Raw genomic sequence first — 26,615 nt, forward strand, 5'->3', positions numbered from 1 at the left:
CATAAAATCCTGTCCCTCAGAGCAGGGTAGGCATGGGAGGTCATGGAGGAGACAATGTATGGGGCTTTATTTTTAAATTAGCACAGGAGCAGGTAGGCCAATCAACTACTGCTAAACTTTGTGGTCACAATTTCAGTGGAGTAAGTTTGGAGTGGGTTTGGAGTGGCCCTAAATCACCATAACCACGTTGTCATTAGCATGCATTAAATTACACAGCACTTTAAGGTCTATGAAGTATGCCAAGTACATTATCTCAGTGCATCTTCACAACAATCCCATGAGGTGGGTGATATTATTATCTCTACTTTACAGATGGTCAAAGTCTCAGAGAGGTTAAGTGACCTGTCCAGGGTCACACAGCTAGTGACTGAGACAGCATTTGAATCCAGGTCTTCTTGCCCTCCAGGTCAGAAGTCTATCCACTAAGTTAGAGGACTAGAAGGTACATCACAGACTTTACTCATGGGCCTGTTCTCCCTTCCCTGCAGTTTCTGAGTAGGTTATGGCTACAATGCAGGCAGATTAAGTGGGCAAAACAAATTATTTTGCAAAAGATTATTTCCCAATAGATGGGAGAGTTCCCAGTGAGCAAATACCCTCCAATAATTAAGACAGGTATTTTTCTGCGACTTTCAGTCTTACAGAGTTACCTGGGGCACTAAGAGCTTAGCCAGTGACCGGCTCAGAGTCATAAGGCCTGCTTGTGTTAGATGCAGGATAGAGGCCTTCCTGGGCACCTAAAGGCAGCTAGGTGAAGCAAAAAGAGAGTGCAAGGCCCAGAGTCAGGAAGACCTGAATTGAAATTTGACCTCAGACATTTATTAGCTGTGTGACCCTGAGCAAGTCACTTAACCTCTGTCTCAGTTACCTCATACATAAAGTGGCAATTGTAATAGCACCTTCTTCTCAGGGTTGTTGTAAGGATCACGACATTCCTCTCTTCCTTCTTCCCCTCTTCCCTCTATCCCTCCATCCTTTCTTCTTTCTCTCTTTCCTTCCTTCTTCCCTTCCTTCCTTCCTTCCTTCCTTCCATTCCTCCCTCCCTCCCTTTCTTCCCTTCCTTCCTTCTTCCCTTCCTTCCTTCTTTTCCTTCTTTCTTCTCTCCCTTCCCTCCCTCCCTCCTTCCCTTCCATTCTTCCTTCCTCCCTCCCTTTCTTCCTGATTCTAAGGCTGACCCTCTATCTGTTATGCCACGATGCCTCTTATTTTTGCCTAGATTAGTGAACAGAAATTCCTGAGGTGCTCTGGTGAGATAGAAAACACGGTATGGCTGTGCTCTTCAATACTTCTTTGGGGATCACCCTTCTACATCCTAGAAGACAAGATTTTGGGGTTTTGTGACTTGCTAGGTCAGTAAATTTCCTGAGCACCCTGCACACAACTTGGCCATGAGCCTCTTTGAGCCTGGCTACCAGATACATGATCTAAAGACAGATCCCCCGTTTATCCTCCAAGGCTCTCCAGGACCCCTAAGAGCTTGTGACCCACTGGTATCACCTTCAAGTCCCCAAGAAGGGTCACCTCCTCTTGTAAAAGCAGTTTCTTCCATGTAGGCTAGGCAAGTTTTCCTTTAACTATTTTCCATACTTAGTTGGCTCAGGGGAACTAAACTGGGGAAACTGATGTAGCTTCTTGGTGGCTTAAATAAAAACCAGCACACAAGGAGGCAGGAGCTTCTCTGCTCTGTCAGGTCTCTGACCAGTAGACCAGCATGACCAACACAGAGGGAAGGAAGCTGTGATCAACTGAATCAATGCTGAATCTTTGCTGAACATCCTTCCCTTAATAGAACTACATAAAACTCCTCTTATTAACTGTTATATATTCTGTGGGTGTTTCTTTTCATTCCAATCTGAACCAGGTAGGCCCGACTATCAACATCTCCAGTCTGCCACAAAGCACTTGAAGAGGACTTTTGTGGAGGGAACATGCCCTCAAGATGCCCACCTTGGCAGATGATTCAAATGGACTTCAAAATCACTTCACCCTCTGCTTTGCTTTGTCAAATTAGATACCATGTTACTGGTGCAAAAATGGCCAACCTTCTCCCTCAGCTTCTGTCACTCCTCCCTCAGGGGGTGTTCTTTTCTCTTGGATAGCTCTTTTTCTGTCACAAAGCATTTCCCAACCCCCACCCCCTACTTTTGCCTTGATTTTGGGCCCCAGGACACTTACCCACATTTCCATGCGCTCAGAATACTTTGGAAGGAGGACCTTATCTTTCTCAGCTGTGACCATCAGGGCTGGAATCAAGATCTGGGGACAGAGCATAGCAAAAAATAGTAGTTGGAGGAGAAGGAAGGAGACTCGAAAATGGACACTTTTTCTTTCTACACTTTCATAGTTTAAAATCTCCCTCAGTCCCAGTTGGAAGGGATGTATACAAGGGTTACATGATGGACCCAGCAGAGCTATGGTTGATGTCCCTGACCCCAGCTTTATGGTTGTGAGTGATGGGACACGTCAGAGCATTCTAAATATGAGGGTAGCCTGAGCAAAGGTACAAATACAGGGAATGGGCTGCCATATATAGAAGATGGAAATGCTATGTATAAAGAAGGTCAATTTGGCTGGATTATAGTTAGTATACACAAAGGGAGGAACTTGTAATTAGGCTAGAAAGGCAGGCTGGGACCAGGTTGTGAAGGTCTTACATGGCAAAGGATTTTATATTTGATCCTCAAGATAACAGGGAACCACTAGCGTTTACTGAACAGAGGAGTAACACGGTCACACTTTAGGAAAATGTTGGTGGCTATGTAAACATCATTTACACATATCAATTAAACATTGGAGTGGTGAGGGACTGGAGTCAAGGAGACCAACTAGAAGGCTATTGGAATAGGCCATTCAAGAGGTGAGAGGGATATCAATTAGAGTGGAGAGAAGGAGATCAATTTGAGACATGTTGTAGAAGGAGAAGCAACAAGACTTGGCAACTGATTGGAAATTCAGGGTGTGGGAAAGTAAGGAGAGAAAAGTAAGGATTCCAAGACTGCTAACTTGAGTCATTAGAAAGATGTGGACGTGATGAGTTTGAGATGCCTATGAGACATCTAAATCAAAATGTTCAATAGACAGTTGATGATACATTACTAGAGCTCAGGCGAGAAACTAGGGCTGGGTATATAAGTCTGAGACTCATCTGTATAAAAAGATAATTAAACTTGGTTTTGAATTGTTGAAATTGCTTTCCATACTCAACCAAAAATATGTCAACAAAGCATCAAAGAAATGGCTTGAATAATAAATTTTTTTCTGGAAATGGAATAGTTTGTGATGGTGATTCAGGAGCAGAACTTCGCCATTGGATATTGCAGGAGAGTCACCCTTAAGGAGTCTGGACTCATGAGAGTGTCCCAAAAGCCTTAGTGTAGTTTGGAGCTGTTACAGCTTAAAAGCTTGATTATTAAAGCTATCAAACCTTAAGACTGCACTAAGACTTTTGGGATACACTGAATGTCCATAATGACTATAACAATGTAAACAGAAAGAACAACTAGCACAAAACAATAAAAAAAGAATGTCACATCATTACAAAGAGTCGTTATCTCCCCTCCTCTTCTCCCTCTCTGCCCAAGGCAGAGGGTCCATTGCATATATTTTTTTTAAAATGTATTGTCTGGTTTTTCTTTTCTTTTTTTCTCTCTCTCTTAAAAAAGCTTTCTAATATGGGATGACTCGGGCTGGAGAGGAGGGATACATAATAGGGGAATTGTGGCTATGCAAAAGACAAAAGCTATCAATAAAATTTACTTTAAAAGAATGAAAACAGGTGATGATGATGATGACGATGATGATGATGATGATGATGACGATGATGATGATTACGATGATGATGACATGGTAATGGTGTTTCATGGGTTGCTATACCTAAAAAGCTGATCATTGAGTGGCCAGCCCAAGGTTTTGAGTCTCTCTGAACTTAATTAGGCCAGACCACACAAAGCAGTCTGCTGCTGGGACCATATGCAAAGCTTTTCCATCATGAGAGGACCTGCCAAAGCTTATGATCCACTGGCAGAGCCTTCAAGGACCCAGAGTCACCTCCATGCCACAATGAGGTACAGGGGCATAAATGACATTTATATGGAGCTTAAAAGTTTGCAAATCACTTTCTATACATTATCTCATTTGAGTCTTCTCTGTGAAGCAGGTACTACAGGTATCGTCATTCCTACTTTGCATATGAGGAAAACTGAGGCTCAGAAAGATGAAATAACTTGCCTTGGTCATATGGCTAGTAAAGTGTCAGAGATGGGATTCGAATTCAGGCCCCTCCTGACTTCAAGTGTTGTATTCCTTCCTGTGTACCACACTGCCTCATTTCCTAAAGATAACACTCACCTTCCTTCTTACTCCAGCACAGCTCCATTTCCAATTTGCATCCATGTTCCGATACCAGTTCAAGGGACCCCTAGGGAAGCAAAAGAAGGAGAGTTGGCAAACTCTTTCAGTGGATTATTCCTACTGAACCTGAACCTCAATGAGAGCAAGTTTGAAATAAGGGGTGGTCCCCTTTCTCAGAGCATGTGTTGTTTTCTCCTGATTGATCAATCACCAATCAACACGCGTTTATTAAGTGACTATTATGTGCTGGGCACTGTGATGGGTGCTAAGGATAGAAAGTTAAAATCAAAACTGGGCCTGCTCTCAAGGTTGAAGGGTAAAGCTATTGATGTCACTTATCTCAGATTCCATGTACCCAGCGAGTGCTATAGTATGCTCTGTACCCTCTGAAACACACGAGCATCTGCATTTAGTCTACAGGAACTTGGGCTTGGCTTCCTGCTGCTCATCACTTTGGGTGCTGTGCGTTTCTTCAGGGTCAGTGAAACCACTCTGAAGATGCCTCCCCCATCAGTATCTTCCCTTTGATTTCGTTGGTGAAAGGAGTTTCCAATGTGGAAACTCTCTTTTCCAATATAGATTCTTACCTTCTCTTCAATTTAAGGGATTTGGGGAGGAGTATTGAGAAGCTAAGAGACATTTACAGAGTCACACAGCCAGAATATGCCAGAGGAGGGACTTGAACCCAGGTCTTCCTGAACGTCAAGCTGGCTCTCTACTCATTACACCACATTGTCTCTTATGGGAGGGATTGGGGAGAGGAGTCACAAGAGGAATTACCCAATAAAGAATGTCTAACACATACCTGAAAGAAGCAAATTTTGGACTCAGATTCTCCCAGAAAACCTTTCTCTTTATGAATCCTAAGGATTCCTTTGTCTGGGTGGGGGATGGGGCAGGAAATGGGGGAGAGGGTGGTGCTGGTGCTGGTGTTTGAGCAGTGTCCAGACAACATGAGGATATTCAGTCCCATAATTTGAAAAAAGGCATACCCTCACCAGGGAGAGACAGTATGATGTAGTGGATGCAGGGGTGGGGAACAAATCAGGATTTGTTCATAAAATCTGGGTTCAGTCAAAAGGCCACACTTAAGGATCTAGAAGGCCACACGTGGCCTCAAGCTGCAGGTTCTCCACCCCTGGGATAGAGAGTTAGACCTAGGTTCAAATCCCACTTCAGATACTTACTAGCTATGTGAGTTTGGCTGAGTCACAACTCCTTTGGGCTCTAGTCTCCTTATCTGTAAAGAATACTAATTTGAGCCCCTTTGTACCCCACTCCCCTCAAAAGTGTTTCCCAGTGGCAGGGCTAAAAGGGAGGGCTACACCATTCTGATACAGGGGCATCCATATGCTGCTGGAAATATTAATTTTTGAGGGGTGCCCCTCAGGAGGGGAAAAGGAAGGGAGCAACTGAGCTGTCAGGCTTCGGTAGTGAGAACAGCCCTTAAAGGTGAAGCAGACTTAATTCACTTTCTCTCCATGAAGGCCGTCCTTTCTTCCCTGCCCATCCTCCCACATGACAGGAAATCATTTGTACTTTACCTGAAGCCAGATTTCTTGAACTGCTGCACATAGACTTCAATCTCCTCCTCTGTTACCATCCTACTGAACTCGGGATTCGTGTTTTTTTGCAGAATTCCTATGGAAGAAAGACACCCGTCTGCATCCCTGTACTCCGGCTTCATAGGTTTCCCTAAGTGATGTCACTTGTTCCATGGGTGACCCTGAGCCCCTCATCCTTTTGACCATGTCACTCTCCTGTTTCAGAAGTATATTGTGATACCTAATTGTTTCTTATGTTATATCTAGGAATCTAGGTCTAGAGCTGGAAGGAACCAAAACCTCCTCATTTTGTAATGCAGGAGGTGAGACCCAGAGAGGGCCTGAGGTGACCTGTCCAAGGTTACACTGGACATAAGTAGCAGAGGCATAAATTTTGACCCTAAGTGGTGAGACCTGAAATCCACTACTTTTCCCACTATACCATGCGGTTCTACCCAGGGCCTTCCAACCATTGCTTCCACTATCAAAATGCCCTTACTTCCCATTTCACCTTATATGGAGTCAGAGGACCTGAGCTTAAAGTCTGCCTCTGGTACTTACTACCTGTGTGACCTTAGAAAAGTTACTTAATCTTCCTAGGCTGTAGTTTCCACATTGGTACAATGAGGATGTTGGGTTATGTAGCCTCTGGGGTCCCTTCTGGTTGTAGAAAAGATCCTACTCCTCCTTTTCCCCTGTTTACCATAATCCACAACATATCCTTGGTCCCATGCACTAAGCCAACCTACTTTCCATTCCCCACTCTTCTGTCTAGCCACGACACACCTTCTTTTCAAAAACTTACTGGAAACTCCAACACCAGGTAGCTCTCTCAGAATGAGCTTGGCCAGCTCCAGTGATGTCAATCCTTCTAGCAACCCTGTATCACTAATGTATCTATTTCTCCATGATCCTGCACAGTCATCATTGGTTTGGCCCATAATTATGCATTTCCTGGTTGGTGTTCCTGAATATTTTTTATCTATGCTTGTTTGGTTTCCCCTATCAATCAGTCAACCTGTGTTTCCTAAGCCATGTACCAAGTACTGTGGGATCCAAAGGCAAAAAAATTAAATAGTCCCTGACCTCAAGGACATTACATTCTATTTTGGGGAACAGTATGTACATATATAGGCGTATGCAAGATGTATGCAAAGTAAATACGAGATTGTGTATGGGTGCAAGGAGTGGGTACTATGGAGGGGATTAAGAAAGAATCATGTAACAAGTTGGGCTTGAGTCTGTAAGGAAATTAGAATTATAAGAGATAGACGTGGCACATATATAATATACAATATTGTCAGATGTCATATGTTAGAAAGAGCACATTTCAGGCCTATGCAAAGGGAAATGGAAGGTCAGGCATGAGGGACAGTAAGAAGGCCTGTGTCTCTAATTTCTTTGGTGACTCCCAGAGCTCTGTACCCTGCAGGTGACCAAAGCACATTGAGCAACTGACTCACCCTGGCAGAACCTTCATTTTCCCACCTTTACCTGGGACTTGTCATCAGACATTTACCTTCTGAGTGTCAAGATGACTCTTCTCCTTTTACAGAAGGTCAGCACTGCTCAGCTTAGCAAATGGAGGGAGAGCGTTGATGGAGATAGGGGGAGGGTGCTGAGACAACCCGCTGAACTTAAGCTTTAAGCCTCAGAGGAATGAGGCTATATTTAGGATTTGGTTTGCAACCCTCTATGGAAGGTTGGGTTGGACATACCCAGCAACACTTCACTGAGAGACTTCACCTGGACCTGGGTACCCAGGACCACTCACTGATCCACTCACCCCTCAAGAGGGATGAGCTTGGGCATGTTTTGTTTGGCTTGGGCTACTGAGCCTACAAAAGGGAACAAGAAGTTTCTTATTCCATGGTTTCGTTGTTTTTCAGCTCAAGATCACTATAGTCTGAGTGCAGAGAGAGATTTGGGAGTGAAAAAAACATTTAAGGAGAGATTTCTCACAGGTCTTGTCAGTTCCTCCCCCAACCCTTCCAATCATCCTTCATCAGTGATGTTTCTCACCTGTTTCAATAGGATTTCCCATTGTCATATACTGCAAGGAAAAGAAAACAAACAAAAAACAACTTCCTTACAAAAGAGGACAGTTAGGCAGAAATTAGGGTTAGACTAATATCTTTACACCATATGCCATAATAAACTCAAGATGGACACTCAGTTTGAATTTTAAAGGTCACAGCATTAAAAAAAGAGGAGAATCAGATCAGATACTTTTCACAATTCAAATAAAGAATAGAGGTGATCACAAACAATAAAATAGATAGTTTTAATTATATGAATGAAAAACTTTTGCACTCACAAAATCAATGGAATTAGGATAAGGATGTGGCCAATTGGGGAAAAAAACCTTTGAATCAAAAATCTCTGATAAGGGTCTAAGATACAAGATATATAATGAACAACTAATAAGAATTTTTAAGCACTAAAAGTCATTCCCCAATGGGTGTTCTTAAAGGATATGAACAAACAGTTCTCAAAAGAATTACAAATTATTAGCCACTCTGTGAAAGATTGTTCTAGATCAGTAATAATAAGAGAAATGAAAACTAAAATAACTTTGAAGCATCATCTTACACCTGGCAAACCAGCAAAGATGACAAAACATGGGAATAATCAATGTCAGAAGGGCTATGGAAAGACAGACACACAGATACATTGCTAGTGCAGCTGTGAATTGGTTCAATCATTCTCGAAAGCAATTTAGAATTCTGATAAGAAAGTAACTAAAACATCTGTGCCCTTTAACCCAGAGATCTCACCCACAGTTATATATCCCAAATTACCCAGCCTTTGCAGACCTCAATTACTTCACCTACAGAATGAGGATAATTAATAGACTAGTCTCCTGGACTCTAGTTCTTTTTTGGCTTTAAGATCACTTATTTCTAAAGTAAACATAATTTAGTAACTGAAGGAACCCTTGGGAGAAAGAGTCTATAAAATACTATAAAATCATTACAACACAATTAGAGAAAATAAGATTAGGAGGAGAGTTTCAAAGACTTGGATAAGCTGGCTTTAATGCAGAAGAAAGATTAGGTCTCTGGACTTGGAGTCAGAAGGGGCCTCAGAGGCCATCTAGTTTAACCCTCCCATTTTACTGATGAGAAAACTGAGGTCTAGAGGTTAAGTGACCTGCCTAAGGTTATGCAGCCAGGAAGTGGCAGAGCCAATATTCAAACCCAAGACCTGACTCTAAATCTGTGTTCTTTCCATGACACCAGTTTGTAGGGTCTCCTGGTCAACCCTTAGATCTTAGGGTAGGTGGGGCAGCTAAGCGGCACACAGACCCTGGAGTCAGGGGGATCTGAGTTCAAATCTGGCCTCAGACACTTACTAGCTGTGTGACTTTGGGCAAGTCACTTGACCCTATTGCCTCCAAAAAAAAAATAAAAATAAAAGATCTTAGGGTAGGTAATAGCAAAACCCTCACTGTTATCATCTCACTCCATTTTACTGTGATATGAAATGGCAAATTTTTTCCCTCCATCTAGGGGTGGGACAGGCAGGAACTAAAATAGAAGGTTAGAGGTACTCGTTTAGTAACAAAAGTAGTGAAAAAAAGAGTAGAGAAGATCAAGCTCAGATCCTCAAGGGTGTCTACCACACACTGAGACCTATCATGCTTCCTGCTTCCTCCCCCAGAGCCACAACCCTCTGCTGCCCTCCACGGTCCCCAAATGCAGCATATACATACATACCTGCGTCTCATCACTTGCTCGGAACATTATTTTGAACGTCCGGGTCAGGTCCTTCCCGAGTTCAGCCTCTGCCACTCCCTGAAAAGATAATGGAGGCAAAGTGAAGAATTTGCCAACAGAAAGAGGGCTGCTCCGAGCCCCACCTCTCCTGACGGAGGCCTAGGTGGGCCAAACGACTTGCTAGGTTGCCTTAACTGAGTCATTTTCCTCGAAGGCTTCCATTTCCTAACCTGGAGAACAATAAGAATCAGAGCAGTCATAGGAGCCACTTTTACAAAGATTTTACAAAGGAAAGCATCATGGTGCAGTAGAAAGAATACTGGTTCTGGAGTTGAGAGGGCCTAGGTTCCAGTCCCATTTCTATTGTATATTACCTGTGTCATCTCAGTCAGATCACTCTCCCTGCCCAGCTTTTGTTTCTTCAACAGTAAAAGAAAGGGACTGGACCAGGTGCTTTCTGAGGTCCCTACCAAGTCTAGATCTGTACCCCCATGTCCCCATTTGAACCTTCTAACAACCCTGGAAGTCAGGATCATAGAATTTTAAAGCCAGAAGGATACTCAGAGGCCATTAAGTCATACCGCTGTCTTTTACAGTTGGGAAATTGAAGCCAGGAAGGGGTGTAATAATATACTCAAGGTCACAGTTGCAGAGCTGGAATTTGAGCTCAGGTACTCTGCTTTCTCCCACACCCACTATACCATGATGTCTTAGGTACCACAACTAGGTGGCTCACTGGGTAGAGAATTGGGCTTGGAATCAGGAAGATTTAATGAGTTCAAATCTAGCCTCAGACACTTACTAGCTGTGTGACCCTGAGGCAGTCACTTAACCCTGTTTGCCTTAGTTTCCTCAACTGTAAAATAAGCTGGAGAAGGAAATGGCAAACTACCCCAGTAACTTGGCCAAGAAAACTCCAAATGGGGTCACGAAGGGTTGGATATAACTTAAACAAGTGAACAGCAAAGCCTTATCTTCCCCCAGTAGTAAGAATTACAGATGTGTGCCACAATAGCCTGCTGGTGGGTCTCCTTGCTTCTAGTCTCTCTCCATTTTAGTCCATCCTCCAAACAGCTGCCCAATTAATCTTCTTCCGCATCATTCCTGTGGCTCCCTGTCACCTCCAAGGTCAAAAGTCAAAATTGTGTTTGGCATGCAAAGTCCTTCACAGTGTGGCCCTTTTTACCTTTCCAGTCTTGTTACACCTTACTCCGCAACACACATTCAGCAATCCAGTGACACTGGCTTCCTTCCTCACACAAGACACTCCACCTCCAGATTCTGGGCATTTTTACTTGCTTCTTCCCATACCTTGAACACTCTTCTTCCTCATCTCTGCTCCTTGGCTTCCTTGGCTTCTTTCAAGTTCTAGCTAAAACCCTATCTTCTATAGGAAGCCTTTCCTGATCCCCTTAACGTTAGTGCTTTGCCCCTGTGGATTATCTCCAATTTAAACTGTACATAGCTTGTACAGTTGTACATTACACTGAGACCTCCCTGAAAGTACGGACCATCTTTTGTCTTTCTCTTTATCTTCAATTCTTAGCCCAGGGCCTGGTACATTGGAAATCTTTAAAAAAATGCTTGTTGATTTGACTTGACTTGACTTGACTTGAAAAAGTCCCTTCTCTTTAAGAGCTTATGGTCATTCTACTTGGAGATACAACATGAATAAGATAAAAGGCAGAGAGTGAAGGGGCAAAGGGGAGATCCATTCAAAGTGAACTTCAGAAATTTGAGGAAGGGAAGAGTCTTAACTCCTGGAGGGATTGGAGAAGGCATACTGGAAGAAGTGGCATCTCAGCTGGACTTTGAAAGAAGACAAGGAATCGAAAAGACTGAGATGAAGAGGGCATTTTAGGCACTGGGGACAGCTTGTGGCCATTATTGAAAAGTTCGATGATAATAGTACCGAACTCACAAGGTTGTTGTGACGATCAAATGAAATAACATATATAAAATGCTTTGCGAACCTTAAGACAGCATCATTTGTATAATGCTAGAATTTAATTAGTTATTATTATAATTAAAGCTTTAATGTCTCTCCAGAACTTCAGCCCAACTATTTAGGGGAATTCTCTACCTGAACATACCACTGGTAACTCATTCCAGTCGTGTCTGACTCTTCCTGACCCCATTTGGGGTTTTCTTGGCAGAGATACTGGAGTGGTTTGCCACTTCCTTCTCCAGCTCATTTTACAGATGAGGAAACTGAGGCAGATAGGGTTAAGTGACTTGCCCAGGGTCACATAGCTAGTAAGTACCGGAGCATGGATTTGCAGGAGGATGAATCTTCCTGACTCCAGGCCCAGCACTCTATCCACTGTGCCACCTAGCTGCCCTCAAGAGATACTTTAGGTATATGTTAAGATAATGGCTAAGGACCAGAAATCAATGAATAGACACAGAATAGGAGCAAAAAAACTTGGTCCTGGTGGTGGCTAAAGGTCAGAGGGGAGCAAAAGACAAGATATGACTATACAAATAGGCCAAGAAGTATTTTAAGCACAAGCACGGGAAAACCTGGAAAAAAATTAATTCCCCAGGATTAGTGTATGAGTGTTGTTGTTTGCTTTTGAGGATTCATTATAATTTTTAAAAGAATGAGATATTTATCATCTTACTCTGCTTACTCTGCCTACATGGCCTCAGAGGTCCTTTCAGCTCTCTATTTATGTTCAAAGGATCCTACATAAGGTTAGCCCCAAGAAGAATGAAAGGAAAAAAGTGTGTTTGGCTCCCCTGTTCAGATGCCGGACTATATAAGCAGTCCCTGCTAGAAAAGCAGGGAAGTCAGGGTCCAGGGGGCATAAGAGTGGGTTTCTGTACTTTCAGTTACCTTTTTTCCTTTTTCTACTAATTTTAAAAATATTTAGTTTCTGCCCATCAATTGGGAATGGCTAAACAAGCTGTGGTATATGATTGTGATGTTATATTATTGTGCTGTAAGAAAGTACAAGCAGGATGATTTTAGAAAAACCTGGAAAGACTTACGTGAACTGATGCAAAGTGCAGTGAGCAGAACCAAGAGAACATTGTGTACAGTAACATCAATATTGTACAATGAATTGTGAAGACTTAGTATTCTCAGCAATACAATGATCCAAGACAATCTCAAAAGACTAATGATGAAGCATAATATCCACCTCCAGAGAAGAAATTACTTTGTTGGAATACAGACTGAAGCATGCTATTTTTCAGTTTCTTTCTTTCATTCTTTCTCTTTTATTGGAGTCTTCTTGTACAAAATAACTACTAGGGAAATAATTGCACATATATAACCTATACCTGTTTGCTTACCATCTTTCAGGGGGAAGAGGGAAGGATAGAATTTGGAACTCAAAACTATTAAAATTGCTTAAAAAACTGTTTTAGCATGTCATTGGGGAAAAAATAAAATATATATTAAAAATATTTAGTTTAGCCCTATAAAAGTAACAGTAATTAGGTCCACTTGTGTCAGTATACCTTTTGTACTTACACAATCCTAATTGTGCATGTCATTAAAACTGCAATAAATTAACTCTGCTATGACAAAATATAACTTACAATGCTCAACTACATCTTAATGCCATTTGAGATTTGGGATTCTAAGGGATAATATAAAGAAAAGATGAAATACGCTTTATATGCCACTTATGGTGCCAGGGGCAAGATCCTGTGGGAAAATATTTTATTATTTATTATTAATTAATATTGTTTGAACCTAGCTTTATGTGGCTAAAAAACTGTCTAACCCCAAAGCTCATTGTAGAGTCAGGCTGACCTCAGAGACACTCTAGGGAAGCCAGATGTCTGTAAGGCATTCTTAGATCCTACCCAGAGTTTTGTTTTATTTTGGGTTCCACCCAAAGATTGTGTTTTGGGTTCCCCAAATTAGATTAATTTACCTGCTGATACATGTTTCAAACTGCCCTTCTCTGAAGAGTATTTACTACGTAAGAGGCCAATCAGGTAAATGCCCTTAAACCCTTTGTTTGAACTGCCTATATTGAAAAGCTCCCAGAAAATAAAGAGGGAGACACACCTTCCTACTCTCTCCTCTGCCAAATGACCAAATACATTTCTTTCTAAAACCATTTCAGATTTTGGGGTTTGTTCTTGTGGCTAACAAGTCCGAGGGGTAGGTAGTTTGGGGCGCGCTCATCTTCCTGATTTCAAATCTGGCTTCAGACACTTACTAGCTGTGTGACCCTGGGCAAGTCACTTAACCTTTTTTCCCCTCAGTTTCCTCAATAATGTAGTAATAGCCCTGGTTTTAGAGAGAAAGGGAAGGTGCTACTGTAGGTTCCAGTCTACTCCTTGAATTCTATGTTCCCTAAGGCATGGCTTGGGAGATGGGGTGACTGCTGAGACCATTAGTTACAGCTCCAGTCATTTGGCTGATGCTTCTAAGGAGAAAACTGGCGTGCTTGGAGGCGGAGCACCACAAAACAGAACCACGACAGCCACATTTATATTGCGCTCATTTACAACTATTACCTCATTTGGTTCTCACAACAACTCTGGAAAGTAGGTGCTATTATTACCCCCGTTATATGGATGCAGAAACTGAAGGAAAAGAGGTTAAATGACTTGTCCAGGGTCACATGGCTTAGTCAGTGTCTGAGGCTGGATTTGCAAATCCTGGGCAAGTCACTTAATCCTGTTTGCCTCAGTTTCCTCATCTGTAAAATGAGCTGGAGAAGGACATGGCAAAGTACTCCAGTATCTCTGCCAAGAAAACCCCAAATGGGGTCACAAAGAGTCGGACAAGACTGGAATGACTGAATAACAACAACTTCCTGAGTCCAGGACCAGCATCCTGTCCACTGCTCTACAGAGCTGACCAGCAGGACATAAGCACAGGTAGAAAGAAAATGAAGCAAGTAAGCCTAGTTGAGGGGGAATATTGCCAATAAAGGGTCAGTCAGGGAGAATGGACACAGGTCAGGTCTGCTGGAGTCCTGGGTAGAATCATGTGGCAAAAAAATGGTAAAGCAGGGTGAGTTCTAAGAGGTTTGAGCAGGAACTGGCACTGGGAGGAGAGAGCAGGGATCCCAGAGCTGTTGTGGGGTAGAAAATGCCTAGTTAATCAAATTCTCCACGGGCAGAAAAGAGGGCTTTTGTCTCTTTGCCGTGGGTCTAACTTGGACAGGGATTTGAGCTCCCTTGTGACATCTTCAGGGTGACTCAGTGACCTTGAGCTTCCCATGTGGCAGGGCACTTGGCAGGCTATCCAAGGCCTTTTACCCTGTCTCTAACTTTAAAAAAAATTAGAGAGAATAATGATCAATATGAGCCGAGCCCAGTTAGTCATCACCTTGAGCCTAGGTTTCTCTGACAGTCTTCTGGCTTGTGTCTATGCCGCCAGTGTTTCCTATCTTCAATCCACACCCCTGATAATCCTGGGATGCCACTTTCATCATATGAGTTCTGCACCTAAGAAATTCCCATTCAAAGCAATTTGGAATTATGCCTTAAAAAAGAGACTAAAATGCCCATAAACTTTGACCGAGAGCTCTGCTGGCTAAGCACAGCCCCCAAGGAATTCAAAGGCAGAAAGAAACGTCCTCTATACACTGAAATGCTTAAGTCAGAACTTTCTATGGTAGGAAAGAACTGAGAGCCAACACCTGAGAAATGGTTAAAAGAATTGTGGTCCATGAATGTAATACAAAAGTAATGTACCATAACAAATAATAAATGTAAAGAACTTAGAGAAACATGGGAAGATGTACAGGAACTCTGGCTTCACCTGATCCTGCCTCTAATTCCTCTGATGATCTTAGGCAAGTCACAACATTCCTATGCCTCAGTTTTTTCAACTGTAAAATGAGAGGGTTGGGTGAGATGACCTTGAAGGTTCTTTCCAGTCCCAGAAGTATGATCCTGTTGCAACAGATATTGGGTCTCTGGGCCATCAGGAAGCAAAGAACACATGACCAACGAACTCAGTTCTTACAAGCATGTGCAGAGGGCTTAGTTGATGGGGACTGTAGTACTGTGGACTTTAGAAGACAAGGAGACATTCCCTAATGGGCTCTGTTTGCTAAACATGTGGTAAATGGGAGCATCTGTGATTGGCTACAGTTTTACAGCCAGAATTAGGCAAGGAGTGAGGGTGCGAATGGCATTCAAAAGGTCCTAGCTGAACTCATCCCTTCTTTTCTTGGTCTGGCTCCTTATAGTCTGATGGCATTCTGGTGTGAGACCAAGCTATAAAGGGAGAGGTGACAGGGACCCTCCCCCCCCATCCCGAAGCCAACATGAACATGAACCTTGGTTCTTTTGCCTTAGCAACTATTCTTGTATTTTAGGTGACGGTTGGAGGCCAGGGCCTGTAGTTCATTGGTACATTTAGGAATGGTGACTGTGCTGGTATTGGAGCCAGCCAATTCACATTTGAGCTGAAGAGTAACCTTCAAGCCCAGTTCAGCAGAAGCAGATACAAGGGCTCATTCAGCAGCATTGGCTATGATTTAGACATGAACTTGTGGGACTAATGCTACGTAGAAACTGTGCTAAGTCTGAGTTCACTCTTTCCAGAGACCAAGATGGTACAGGGGAGATTGTGCCCTATAGTGTTATAGGAAAACACTTACATTTCCATTCTTGCTATATCTTCAAAATAAATATCCTCCTTTTTTGTTTGGGGGGTGGGAGGGGAAGGCAAAATGACTTGCCTAGGGTCAGACAGCTATGAGTGTCTGAGGCTAGATTTGAACTTGGGTCTTTCTGACTCCAGAGCTGGTGCTCTATCCACAAATATCCTCTTGTAAAAGTTGATTGAAGTTAATTATTTAAATGGAACTGGGATACTTGTCACTGGTGACTATATCCCCTTTGGTTTACCCCTGCTTCCATCAGGGTTAAATGGAGCAGGTAGGTCTTACTCTGGAGGACTAATAACAGAATAACTCACTGCACTATGATTCTATGAACTGACAAGGAGCAAAACCAGGAAATCCATAAACACACAAAACCCCATCACCAAATGTGTGTAATGACAGTGCTCAAGAGGAGAGCTGAGAAAATGCTTAGGCGTGGGATACTGCACGGACTGTCAGACGCAGGTGACGTGTTGTCTGCTTTTGCTGACTTGCTTTTTTCCTTCCTTTTCAAATCATTGTTACAAGGGATGGCTCACGGCATTTGTTTGGAAATGAAGGAGATGTGAAAACAAAAGAAATTGATAAAAACATTTTTTAAATTAAAAGAAATTCTTATTCCCCCATTCCAATACCCATTAGGCAGTGACAAGAGATCAACAAAGTGAACACAATACCTGGCACAGAGCAAGTGCTTAATAAATGCTTGTTCATCCACCCATCCATCCATTCATTCACTTATTCAGTATGTGAAATCACAAAATAGGAGACTGCAGAGCAGAGCAATGTTCTGAGCACGAGAAAAATAAGAGAGACAGAAGCCCCCCAGGCCTGGTGGAAAGCAAGACGGGATAGAAACCATGGTCCAGGATGGGGAACCTTGGTGGCCACAGCAGGTTCAGAGGGGCAATGACAATGTCACTGGGACTCCTAGGGTCAGTGGAGGGGAAGGTGTCACACTTGGTCACCTTTGGGCACCATTCCCTGAGAAGGGAGCACAGAGAAGGGTGAAGGAGCTTTCCCAAGGCCATTCAGCCAGAGAGGATTTGACTCCAAAGACCACTGCCTCTTGGATCAGAGAGAAAGCCCCAAGCAGGCACTAAGCCGACTGACATCCCGTTCATCTGCCTTTCACTTAGGAGGGTTCAGGGTAATCAGACCAAATGAAGCTGGCCTCAGGTTCAGACACTGCCCCGAAGGAAGTCACTATCTCCTTCAGCTTCCTCACCTATAAAATGGGAATAATAACAGCACCTACCTACTAGGCTTATCGTGAGGATCAATTGAGATAATATTTGTAAAGCACTTAGCGCAGTGCCTGGCACAAAGTCGGCACTATATAAATGATTATCTTTTCCCCCTTTCCCCCAGTAGTCACTGTCCACTGATACTGGCTTAAGTGGTTTCTAAGGTGCCCAGTTGGGGGATTTTAAATGCCTAGAAGACACCCCATACCACCTGTCCCTAGAACAATGTGAACTCGTGGGGCAGTGTTCATCACAAAGAAAGGTTGATCTTGGCCCTGTGGCACAGAGACATGCAACTCTACAACCTACCTATTTATTCCTAAGCATCATTTCAAGAGACCTGAGTGCAATATGTAATATTGTAATATCAGGTGCTGACTCTGCTTGTCTCCTGTCACCTTAGAGCCACACCCCAATTCTCCACATGGCTGCCAAAGTGACATTCCTAAAGTCCAGGTCTGACCATGTCACTCACTTGCACAAGAAGCTTCAGTGTCTCCCTATTCCCCATAGGATAAAATGCAAATTCCTCTGTTTGGCATTTAAAACCCTTCCCCAAAATGATAGATGTTGGAGGGGATGTGGGAAAACTATAGTAACGCACTTGTTGAGAGTTGTGAACTGATCCAACCATTCTGGAGGACAATTCGGGACTATGCACAAAGGGCTATAAAACTGTGTATACCCTCTGATCCAGCATTACCATTAGAAGGTCTGTATCCCAAAGAGATAAAAAAGAGAAAGATAAAAATATTCATAGTAGCTCTTTTTTGTAGTGGTTAAGAACTGGACATCAAGGGGATGCCCATCAGTTGGGGAATGGCTGAATAAGTTGTGGTATATGATTGTAATGGGATATTATTGTACCATAAGAAATGATGATCAGGATGATTTCGGAAAAACCTGGAAACTAACATGAACTGATGCAAAGTGAAGTAAGCAGAACCAGGAAAACATTGTGCAGAGTAACAGCAATATTGTACAATGATTAATTGTGAATGACTTAGATATTCTCAGCAATACAATGGTCCAAGATAATGATGAAGGATTCATGATGAAAAATGCCATCTGCCTCCAGAGAAAGAACTGATATCATCTCAATACAGACCAAAGCAAACTATTATTCAATTCCTTCCTTCCTTCCTTCCTTCCTTCCTTCCTTCCTTCCTTCCTTCCTTCCTTCCTTTCCTTCTTTCTTCTTCCTTCCTTTTTCTTCCTTCTTTCCTTCCCTCCTTGCTTCCTCTTCTTTTTTTCCTTTCTTCCACAAAATGACTAATATGCAAATGTTTTACATAATTGCACATATATAACCTATATCAGATTGCTCACCATCTCAGGGAGAGAGGGAGGGATAGAATTTGGAGCTCAAAACTTACAAATGTTAAAAACTGTTTTTTTATGTAATTGGAAAAAAATAATACTAAAAAACCTTTTCCTAATCTGTCTCCAGTATATCTTTCCAGACTAATTTCACATTATCATCCCTCATATACTCATGTTTCAGCAAATGCTTTCTCCATAAATGGCATTCTCTGCCTCGATATACATTCTCTCTTCATTTCTACTTTTTAGAACTCCAAGCTCCCTTCAAGGGCTGCCACTTCCTAGACAAGGCCTTTTCTGATCCCCTAGTTGTCAAAAATCCTGACTTCCCCAATTACTTTGTATTTATTTATATGTGCTGGCATTGTATCACCCCCCATAGAATGTAAGCCCCTTGAAAGCAGGGGCTATTTAATTCCCAGCACTCAGCACAATGCTTTAAGGGACCACCTAAGCTCTAGATCTCATCAGAGGAATCTGGGAGAAATAGGACACTCTCTTTGACTCATGAAGCCAGATAATACTAACAAATGGAAACATGAAACACCTTGGCAGAGACTGGGGTAGAGGAGGAGGGGAAGAAAATGGGAGAGAAACAAGTGAGAATTATTGTTCCCACATCCTTCAACTTACTGGTTCTTGGAAGTACAGCTGGTAATGAAACCTTGGATTGGCTTTGATCCTCTCTATAGAAGGTACAGCTGGATCTACTTGTGCGAAGGGTGTATTCAAACTGCCCACTGCCCTAGAAAACAAGAGGCAGGATCTTGGTGAACCCTAAGGAGACAGTAATGCTGATAATAATGCTAACACTGATAATGCTAATAATAATAAAAATAAATGTCATTTGGATTTAATAACTCTAACATAAAAGAAAATAAAAATTAAGCTAAGACTAAAGGTTTCAAGCTTGAATCTAAAAGTCATGTTGAACTAAATGATTGACAGCACTATCTAATAATACCTTAGTCTCCTCCAAGCAAGATACATCAGGTGCAAAGATACCAATGTAAAGACTGTGGCTGAATATGTAAGAGATTTATTGGAAGAACATGGATTTAAGATTACAGAGTCAGAGCTAAAAGGGACCTCAGAAACCACTGAGACCAACTCTCTCACTTTATAGATGAGGAAACTGAGGCATAGAGATTTTAAGTGACTTGCCCACAGTCAAGCACCTGAGGAAGTATGTGAGTCCAGGTCTTTCTGACTCTGAGTTTGGTGTCACATTATATTTAAAACAACTGACCCCTTAGAGGAGAGGTTAAGGGAGTTAAGGAAGAAATAGACAGCAAAACTGTAATATTGGGAGACCTCAACCTTCCCCTTTCTGAACTTGATAAATCTAACCTCAAGATAAATAAGAAAGAAGTTAAGGAAGCGACAGGAATTTTAGAAAAGGCAGATAAGATAGACCTCTGGAGAAAACTAAATGGGGATAAAAAGGAATATACTTTCTTCTCAGCGGTACATGGCACATACTCAAAAATTGACCATGTACTAGGGCATAAAAAACTCACAATCCAGTGCAGAAAGGCAGAAGTAGTCAAAGCATACTTTTCAGATAATGATGCAATAAAAATTGTTTGTAACAAAGAACCATGGAAAAATAAGCTAAAAATTAATTGGAAACTAAATAATCTAATTCTAAAGAATGAGTGTGCCAAAGAACAAATCAGAGAAACAATTAATAACTTCATTCAAGAGAATGACAATAATGAGACAACATACCAAAACTTATGGGATGCAGAGAAAGCAGTTCTTAGGGGAAGTTTTATATCTCTAAATGCTTACATGAATAAAATAGAGAAAAAGGAGATCAATGATTTGGGCATACAACTGAAAAAGCTAGAAAAAGAACAAATTGAAAATCCCCAATTAAATACCAAATTAGAAATACTGAAAATCAAAGGAGAGATTAATAAAATTGAAATCAAGAAAACTATTGAATTAATAAATAAAACAAAGAGCTGGTTTTATGAAAAAATCAATAAAATTGATAAACCTTTAGTCAATTTGATTAAAAAAAAGAAAGAAGAAAATCAAATTACCTGTATCAAAAATGAAAAGGGTGAGTTTACCTCTCATGAAGAGGAAATCAAAACAATAAATAGGAATTATTTTGCCCAACCGTATGCCCATAATTTTGACAACTTTAGAGATATGGATGAATATCTACAAAAACATAAATTGCCCAGGTTAACAGAAAAGGAAGTAAAATTTCTAAACAACCCCATCTCAGAAAAAGAAATTGAGCAAGCCATCAATGAACTCCCTAGGAAAAAATCTCCAGGGCCAGATGGTTTTACATGTGAATTCTATCAAACATTTAAAGAACAACTAATTCCTATACTTTGTAGACTATTTGGGAAAATAGGTGAAGAAGGAGTCCTACCAAATTCGTTTTATGACACAAATACAGTACTAATACCCAAACCAGCTAGAGTCAAAACAGAGAAAGAAAATTATAGACCAATTTCCCTAATGAATATTGATGCAAAAATTTTAAATAAAATACTAGCAAAAAGATTGCAGCAACTTATCACCAGAATAATACACTATGACCAGGCAGTATTTATTCCAGGAATGCAAGGCTGGTTCAATATTAGGAAAACGATTAGCATAACTGACCATATCAACAACAAAACTAGCAGAAACCATACGATCAGCTCAATAGACGCAGAAAAAGCCTTTGACAAAATACAACATCCATTCCTATTAAAAACACTAGGAAGCATAGGAATAAAAGGAGTCTTCCTTAAATTATAAATAGCATCTACCTAAAACCATCAACAAGCATTATTTGTAATGGGGATAAACTAGATGCATTCCCAATAAGATCAGGGGTGAAATAAGGATGTCCATTATCACCCCTACTATTCAATTCAGTACTACAAGCATTAGCTGTAGCAATAAGAGAAGAAAAAGAAATTGAAGGAATTAGAATAGGCAAAGAAGAAGATAAATTATCACTTTTTGCAGATGATATGATGATTTATCTAGAGAATCCTAGAGAATCAAGTAAAAAACTACTTGAAATAATAAACAACTTCAACAAAGTTGCAGGGTATAAAATAAACCCACATGAATCCTCAGCATTCCTATACATTACTAACAAAGCCCAACAGCAAGAGATAGAAAGAGAAATTCCATTCAAAGTTACTGTAGACACTATAAAATATTTGGGAGTTTATCTGCCAAGACAAACCCAGGGCCTAAATGAACATAATTATGAAACACTTTCCACGCAAATAAAGTCAGATCTAAATAAATGGAATAATATCAGTTGCTCATGGTTAGGCTGAGCTAATATAATAAAAATGACAATTTTACCTAAATTAATCTATCTATTCAGTGCCATACCAATTGAACTACCAAAAAATTATTTTACAGAGCTGGATAAAATAATAACAAAATTCATCTGGAAGAACAAGAGGTCTAGAATATCTAGGGTATTAATGAAAAGAAATGCTAGAGAAGGTGGCCTAGCCATACCAGATATTAAACTGCACTATAGAGCAGCAGTCATCAAAACTACCTGGTACTGGCTAAGAAACAGAGTTGTGGATCAGTGGAATAGGATAGGTACACAAGATGGAGAAGTCAATGACTATAGCAATCTCCTCTTCGATAAACCCAAAGAGGCCAGCTTCTAGGCTAAGAATTCACTATTTCACAAAACATGCTGGGAAAATTGGAAAATGGTAGGGCAGAAACTGGGCATAGACCAATATCTTACACCATATACCAAAATAAAGTCAAAATGGGTTCATGATTTAGGAATAAAGGCTGAAACTATAAGCAATTTGGGAGAGCAAGGAATAGTTTACCTAGCAGATTTATGGAAAAGAAAAGAATTCATGACCCAGCAAGAGATTGAGAGCCTTACAAAATGCAAAATGGATAATAGTGATTATGTTAAATTGAAATGTTTTTGTACAAAAAAAGCCAATGCAACAAAGATTAGGAGCGAGGCAGAAAATTGGGAGAAAATCTCTACAACTAGTGTCACTGATAAAGGCCTCTTTTCCAAAATATACAGGGAACTGAACCAAATATATAGGAATACAAGTCATTCCCCAACTGAGAAATGGTCAATGGATATGAACAGACAGTTTTCAGAGGAAGAAGTTAAAGCTATCTATAGGCATATGAAAAAGTGCTCGAAATCACTACTGATTAGAGAAATGCAAATCAAAACAACTCTTAGATACCATCTCTCTCCTGTCAGATTGGCTAAAATAACAAAACAGGAAAATGGTAAATGCTGGAGAGGATGTGGGAAAATTAGAACATTGCTACATTGCTGGTGGAGTTGTGAGCTGATCCAGCCATTTTGGATAGCAATTTGGAACTATGCCCAAAGGGCTATAAAAATGTTCACACCTTTTGACCCAGCAATACCACTTCTAGGGTTGTATCCCAAAGAGATCACACAAGTGGGAAAAGAACCCATATATACAAAAATATTTATAGTGGCTCTTTTTGTGGTAGCTAAGAATTGGAAATCAAAGGGATGCCCATCAATCGGGGAATGGCTGAACAAGCTGTGGTATATGAAGGTGATGGAATACTATTGTGCTATAAGAAATGGGGATGATACAGACTTCATAACAACCTGGAAAAACCTATGCAACATAATGCTGAGTGAGCGAAGCAGAGCCAGGAGAACATTATACACAACCACAGATATATGGATTCTGTGAGGACTAACCCTGACAGATTTTGCTCTTCTCAGCAACACAATGTGCAGAGACAGCTCCAAAGGACTCACGATGGAGAATGCTATCTACATCCAGAGAAAGAACTGTGAAGTATGAATGCAGACTGAAGCACACTTCATGCTCGCCTTTTTCTCCCCCCTCCTTTTTTTCTCTCTTTTGTATTTGTTTTTGGGTTGTGTTTTTTTTTTTGGTTCTGTTTCTTCTTTCTCATGATTCATTCCATTGGTCATAATTCTTCTCCACAACTTGACTAATGTGTAAGTTAATTCAATGTGAAGTTATACATGGAAGTTATATTGGATTCCATGCCATCTTGGGGAGGGAGTGGGGGAGGGAGGGAAGAAAATCTGGAACCCAAAATTATGTAGAACCGTGTGTTGCAAACTAAAAATAAAAAAACAAAACAAACAACAACAACAAAAAAACAACTGACCCCTATCCAATCTTGGTTTTAATTGTACTTCCTTGGAATTATAAAATAGACCATTACAGATTTGTAAGAATCCTAAGAAAAACCTGCATGGTATTAAGAAAACACAGGGCTTATTACCCAAAGGTAGTTATAAAAGATTAAAATTTTCACTCCAAAAAAACCTGACAGACATTCTTAGAATGCATTAAAAAAATCTATAGAAATACTCTTACAATAAGCAGATGTCACTTCGCTGAGAAATAGTAGAAGCTGGTAATAGACACATCCCATTAGATTGGTTAACTGCAACTAAAAATGGCTTCTAGTTGGAACCCACAAAAGAACCAAGATCCAATTGTGGAATCAAAGGGCTCCCCACAGATGACATATACATGAACTTAGCCAACAACATGGTGACGATAAAGCCTCAAATATATGAGTGGCAATGCGAAATTTGTTTTGGAAAGGGTGGGGCTTACAATGGTAATTCAGGATCAGGTCATCACCACTGAAACTACAGGAGAGCTATCAGCAAGAGGTTAGGGCTCAGTAATCAATGAAGATTATGACAGGAAACAATGGTGATAGGGTAACGCTGCTGTAAAACTTCGGGATTTACTAAGTGGTAGGTAGGGTAGCTAGATAGCACAAGGTATAGAGCACTGGGCCTGGAGTCAGGAAGATCTAACAGATCTGAGTTCAAACCTGGGCTTAGACCTTACTAACTGTGTGATCCTGGGCAAGTCACTTCACCCCTATTTACCTCAGTTCCTCATCTATAAAGTAGGGACACACTGGAAAAGGAAATGGCAAACCACTCCAGAATCTTTGTCAAGAAGAGATGGACACAACTAAACAACTGAAGAACAACAAAAAAGTATCTAGAACCACATTACCTGGTGCCTAGAACTGTACATTAGAAGCACTTTCTCTTTCATGAACTGGGATCATACTACAAACATAAGCCTCAAAATATACCGGAGACCTGAGCCAATAAACTGTACTAGAACTATACAATCATCACAGACCAATCTCTTGCCACCATAGTCTGGATAAAAAAATCAAAAACAATATTTTTAATAGAAGTTGTCATACCAAATACTCATTATTTCCGGGCTACATGGAAAAAATATTTCAAAATATAAAGACCAGAAGCGGAGATCAAAATCATATGCAGATAAGACGAGGTGCATATTGTCCCTGTCATCCAGGAGTTGTAATGAGGATGCACTTGCATTTTAATGCTTTTATTCAACTACCAAAAAAGCAGTTACTTTATTCACCTGTGCAAGAGTGTACAGAGCAATGAATATAAAGGACTAATAACAAGTTATAATCCCAGAGCTGTTTCTATCAGAACACAGTAGAAAGAGAGGAAAACACAGGATAATAAAAGTACAACAACAATGAGCAAAGTCTGCATGAATTTAGCCAACTATTGATCAATAAAGAAGCATCCAAAATGGCAGAGTCAGGTGGATTTTTATGTGTGGAAATGGAAGGGTTTAAGACAGCAGTTTAAGGCCAGTTCATCACTACTAGGAATTTTGTTGGTTAGTCATTTTTCAGTTGTGTCTGATTCTTCATGGCCCCATTTATACAATTATAATTATACAAATTTTAGTATAATTGACTCATACCTGTGATGTCTGTGATACCTTCTAACTGCCATGATAAAGTTTTTAGGAGTTACATGTATCATTTTTTCAAATAGGAAAGTAACAGTTTAATTTTGTCAAATCTCTTATGATTACTCTTTCATGTTTATTTTTTTACACTTTTCTTGAGTCCTATGTTTAAATGTCAAATTTCCTGTGCAGCTCTGGTTCTTTTCATCAGGAATGCTTGAAAGTCCTTTATTTAATTAAATATTCATTTCCCCCCCTGAAGGATTATACTCAGTTTTGCTGGGTAGGTTATTCTTGGTTATGAGTCTAGCTTCTTTCCTTTCCAGAACACCATATCCTAAGCCCTCTACTTCTTTAATGTGGAAGCTACTAAATCTTGTGTGATCCTGACTGTGGTTGCACAATATTTGAATTATTTCTTCCTAGTTGCTTGCAATATTTTTTCCTTGATCTGGGATCTCTGGAATTTGGCTATAATATTCCTGGAAGTTTTCATTTTGGGATCCCATTCAGGGATCCTGAATGGGAGGTGATCAGTGAATTCTTTCCATTTCTATTTTATCCTCTGGATCTAAGATATTGGGTCAGTTTTCCTTCATAATTTCTTGAAATATCATGTCTAGGCCCTTTGTGTGACCATGGCTTTCAGGTAGTCCAATCATTCTTAAATTATCTCTCCTTGATCTATTTTCCAGGTCAGTTGTTTTTCTGATGAGATATTTCACATTTTCTTATATTTTTCCATTCTTTTGACTTTGTTTTATTGTTTTTTATTTCTCATAAAGTCATAGTTTCTACTTTGCCATTTCTTATTTTTAAGGAATTATTTTCTTCAATGAGCTTTTATAGCTCTTTTTCCACCTGGCCTATTCTGCTTTTTAAGGAGTTCTTTTCTTCAGTGAATTTTTGTGTTTCTTTTACCATTAGTCTAATTCTGTTTTTTAAGGTATTATTTTTTCAGTATTTTTTGTGCCTCATTTGTTGGTGTTGTTTAGTCATTTTCAGACATGGATGACTCTTTGTGACCCCATTTGGGGTTTTCTTGGCAAAAATACTGGTGTAGTTTGCCATTTCCTTT

The 26,615-nt window shown here is 40.6% G+C and overlaps 1 protein-coding gene across 1 annotated transcript in view; it reads right to left on the minus strand.

Moving 5' to 3' along the window:
- Window positions 1-26,615, minus strand: part of EPHX2 (epoxide hydrolase 2) — a 73,601-nt gene that overhangs the window by 2,784 nt on the left and 44,202 nt on the right. Inside the window, exons 12-17 of the mRNA XM_036751677.1 lie at window positions 19,407-19,518; window positions 9,614-9,691; window positions 7,917-7,947; window positions 5,895-5,991; window positions 4,348-4,417; window positions 2,176-2,256 (exon numbers count right to left, since the gene is read on the minus strand). Of these exons, the coding sequence (XP_036607572.1) occupies window positions 2,176-2,256; window positions 4,348-4,417; window positions 5,895-5,991; window positions 7,917-7,947; window positions 9,614-9,691; window positions 19,407-19,518 (469 nt within the window). The remainder of the gene's footprint in view (window positions 1-2,175; window positions 2,257-4,347; window positions 4,418-5,894; window positions 5,992-7,916; window positions 7,948-9,613; window positions 9,692-19,406; window positions 19,519-26,615) is intronic.

This window comes from Trichosurus vulpecula, chromosome 3, assembly GCF_011100635.1.
Source record: "Trichosurus vulpecula isolate mTriVul1 chromosome 3, mTriVul1.pri, whole genome shotgun sequence".
Classification (NCBI taxonomy): domain Eukaryota; kingdom Metazoa; phylum Chordata; class Mammalia; order Diprotodontia; family Phalangeridae; genus Trichosurus; species Trichosurus vulpecula.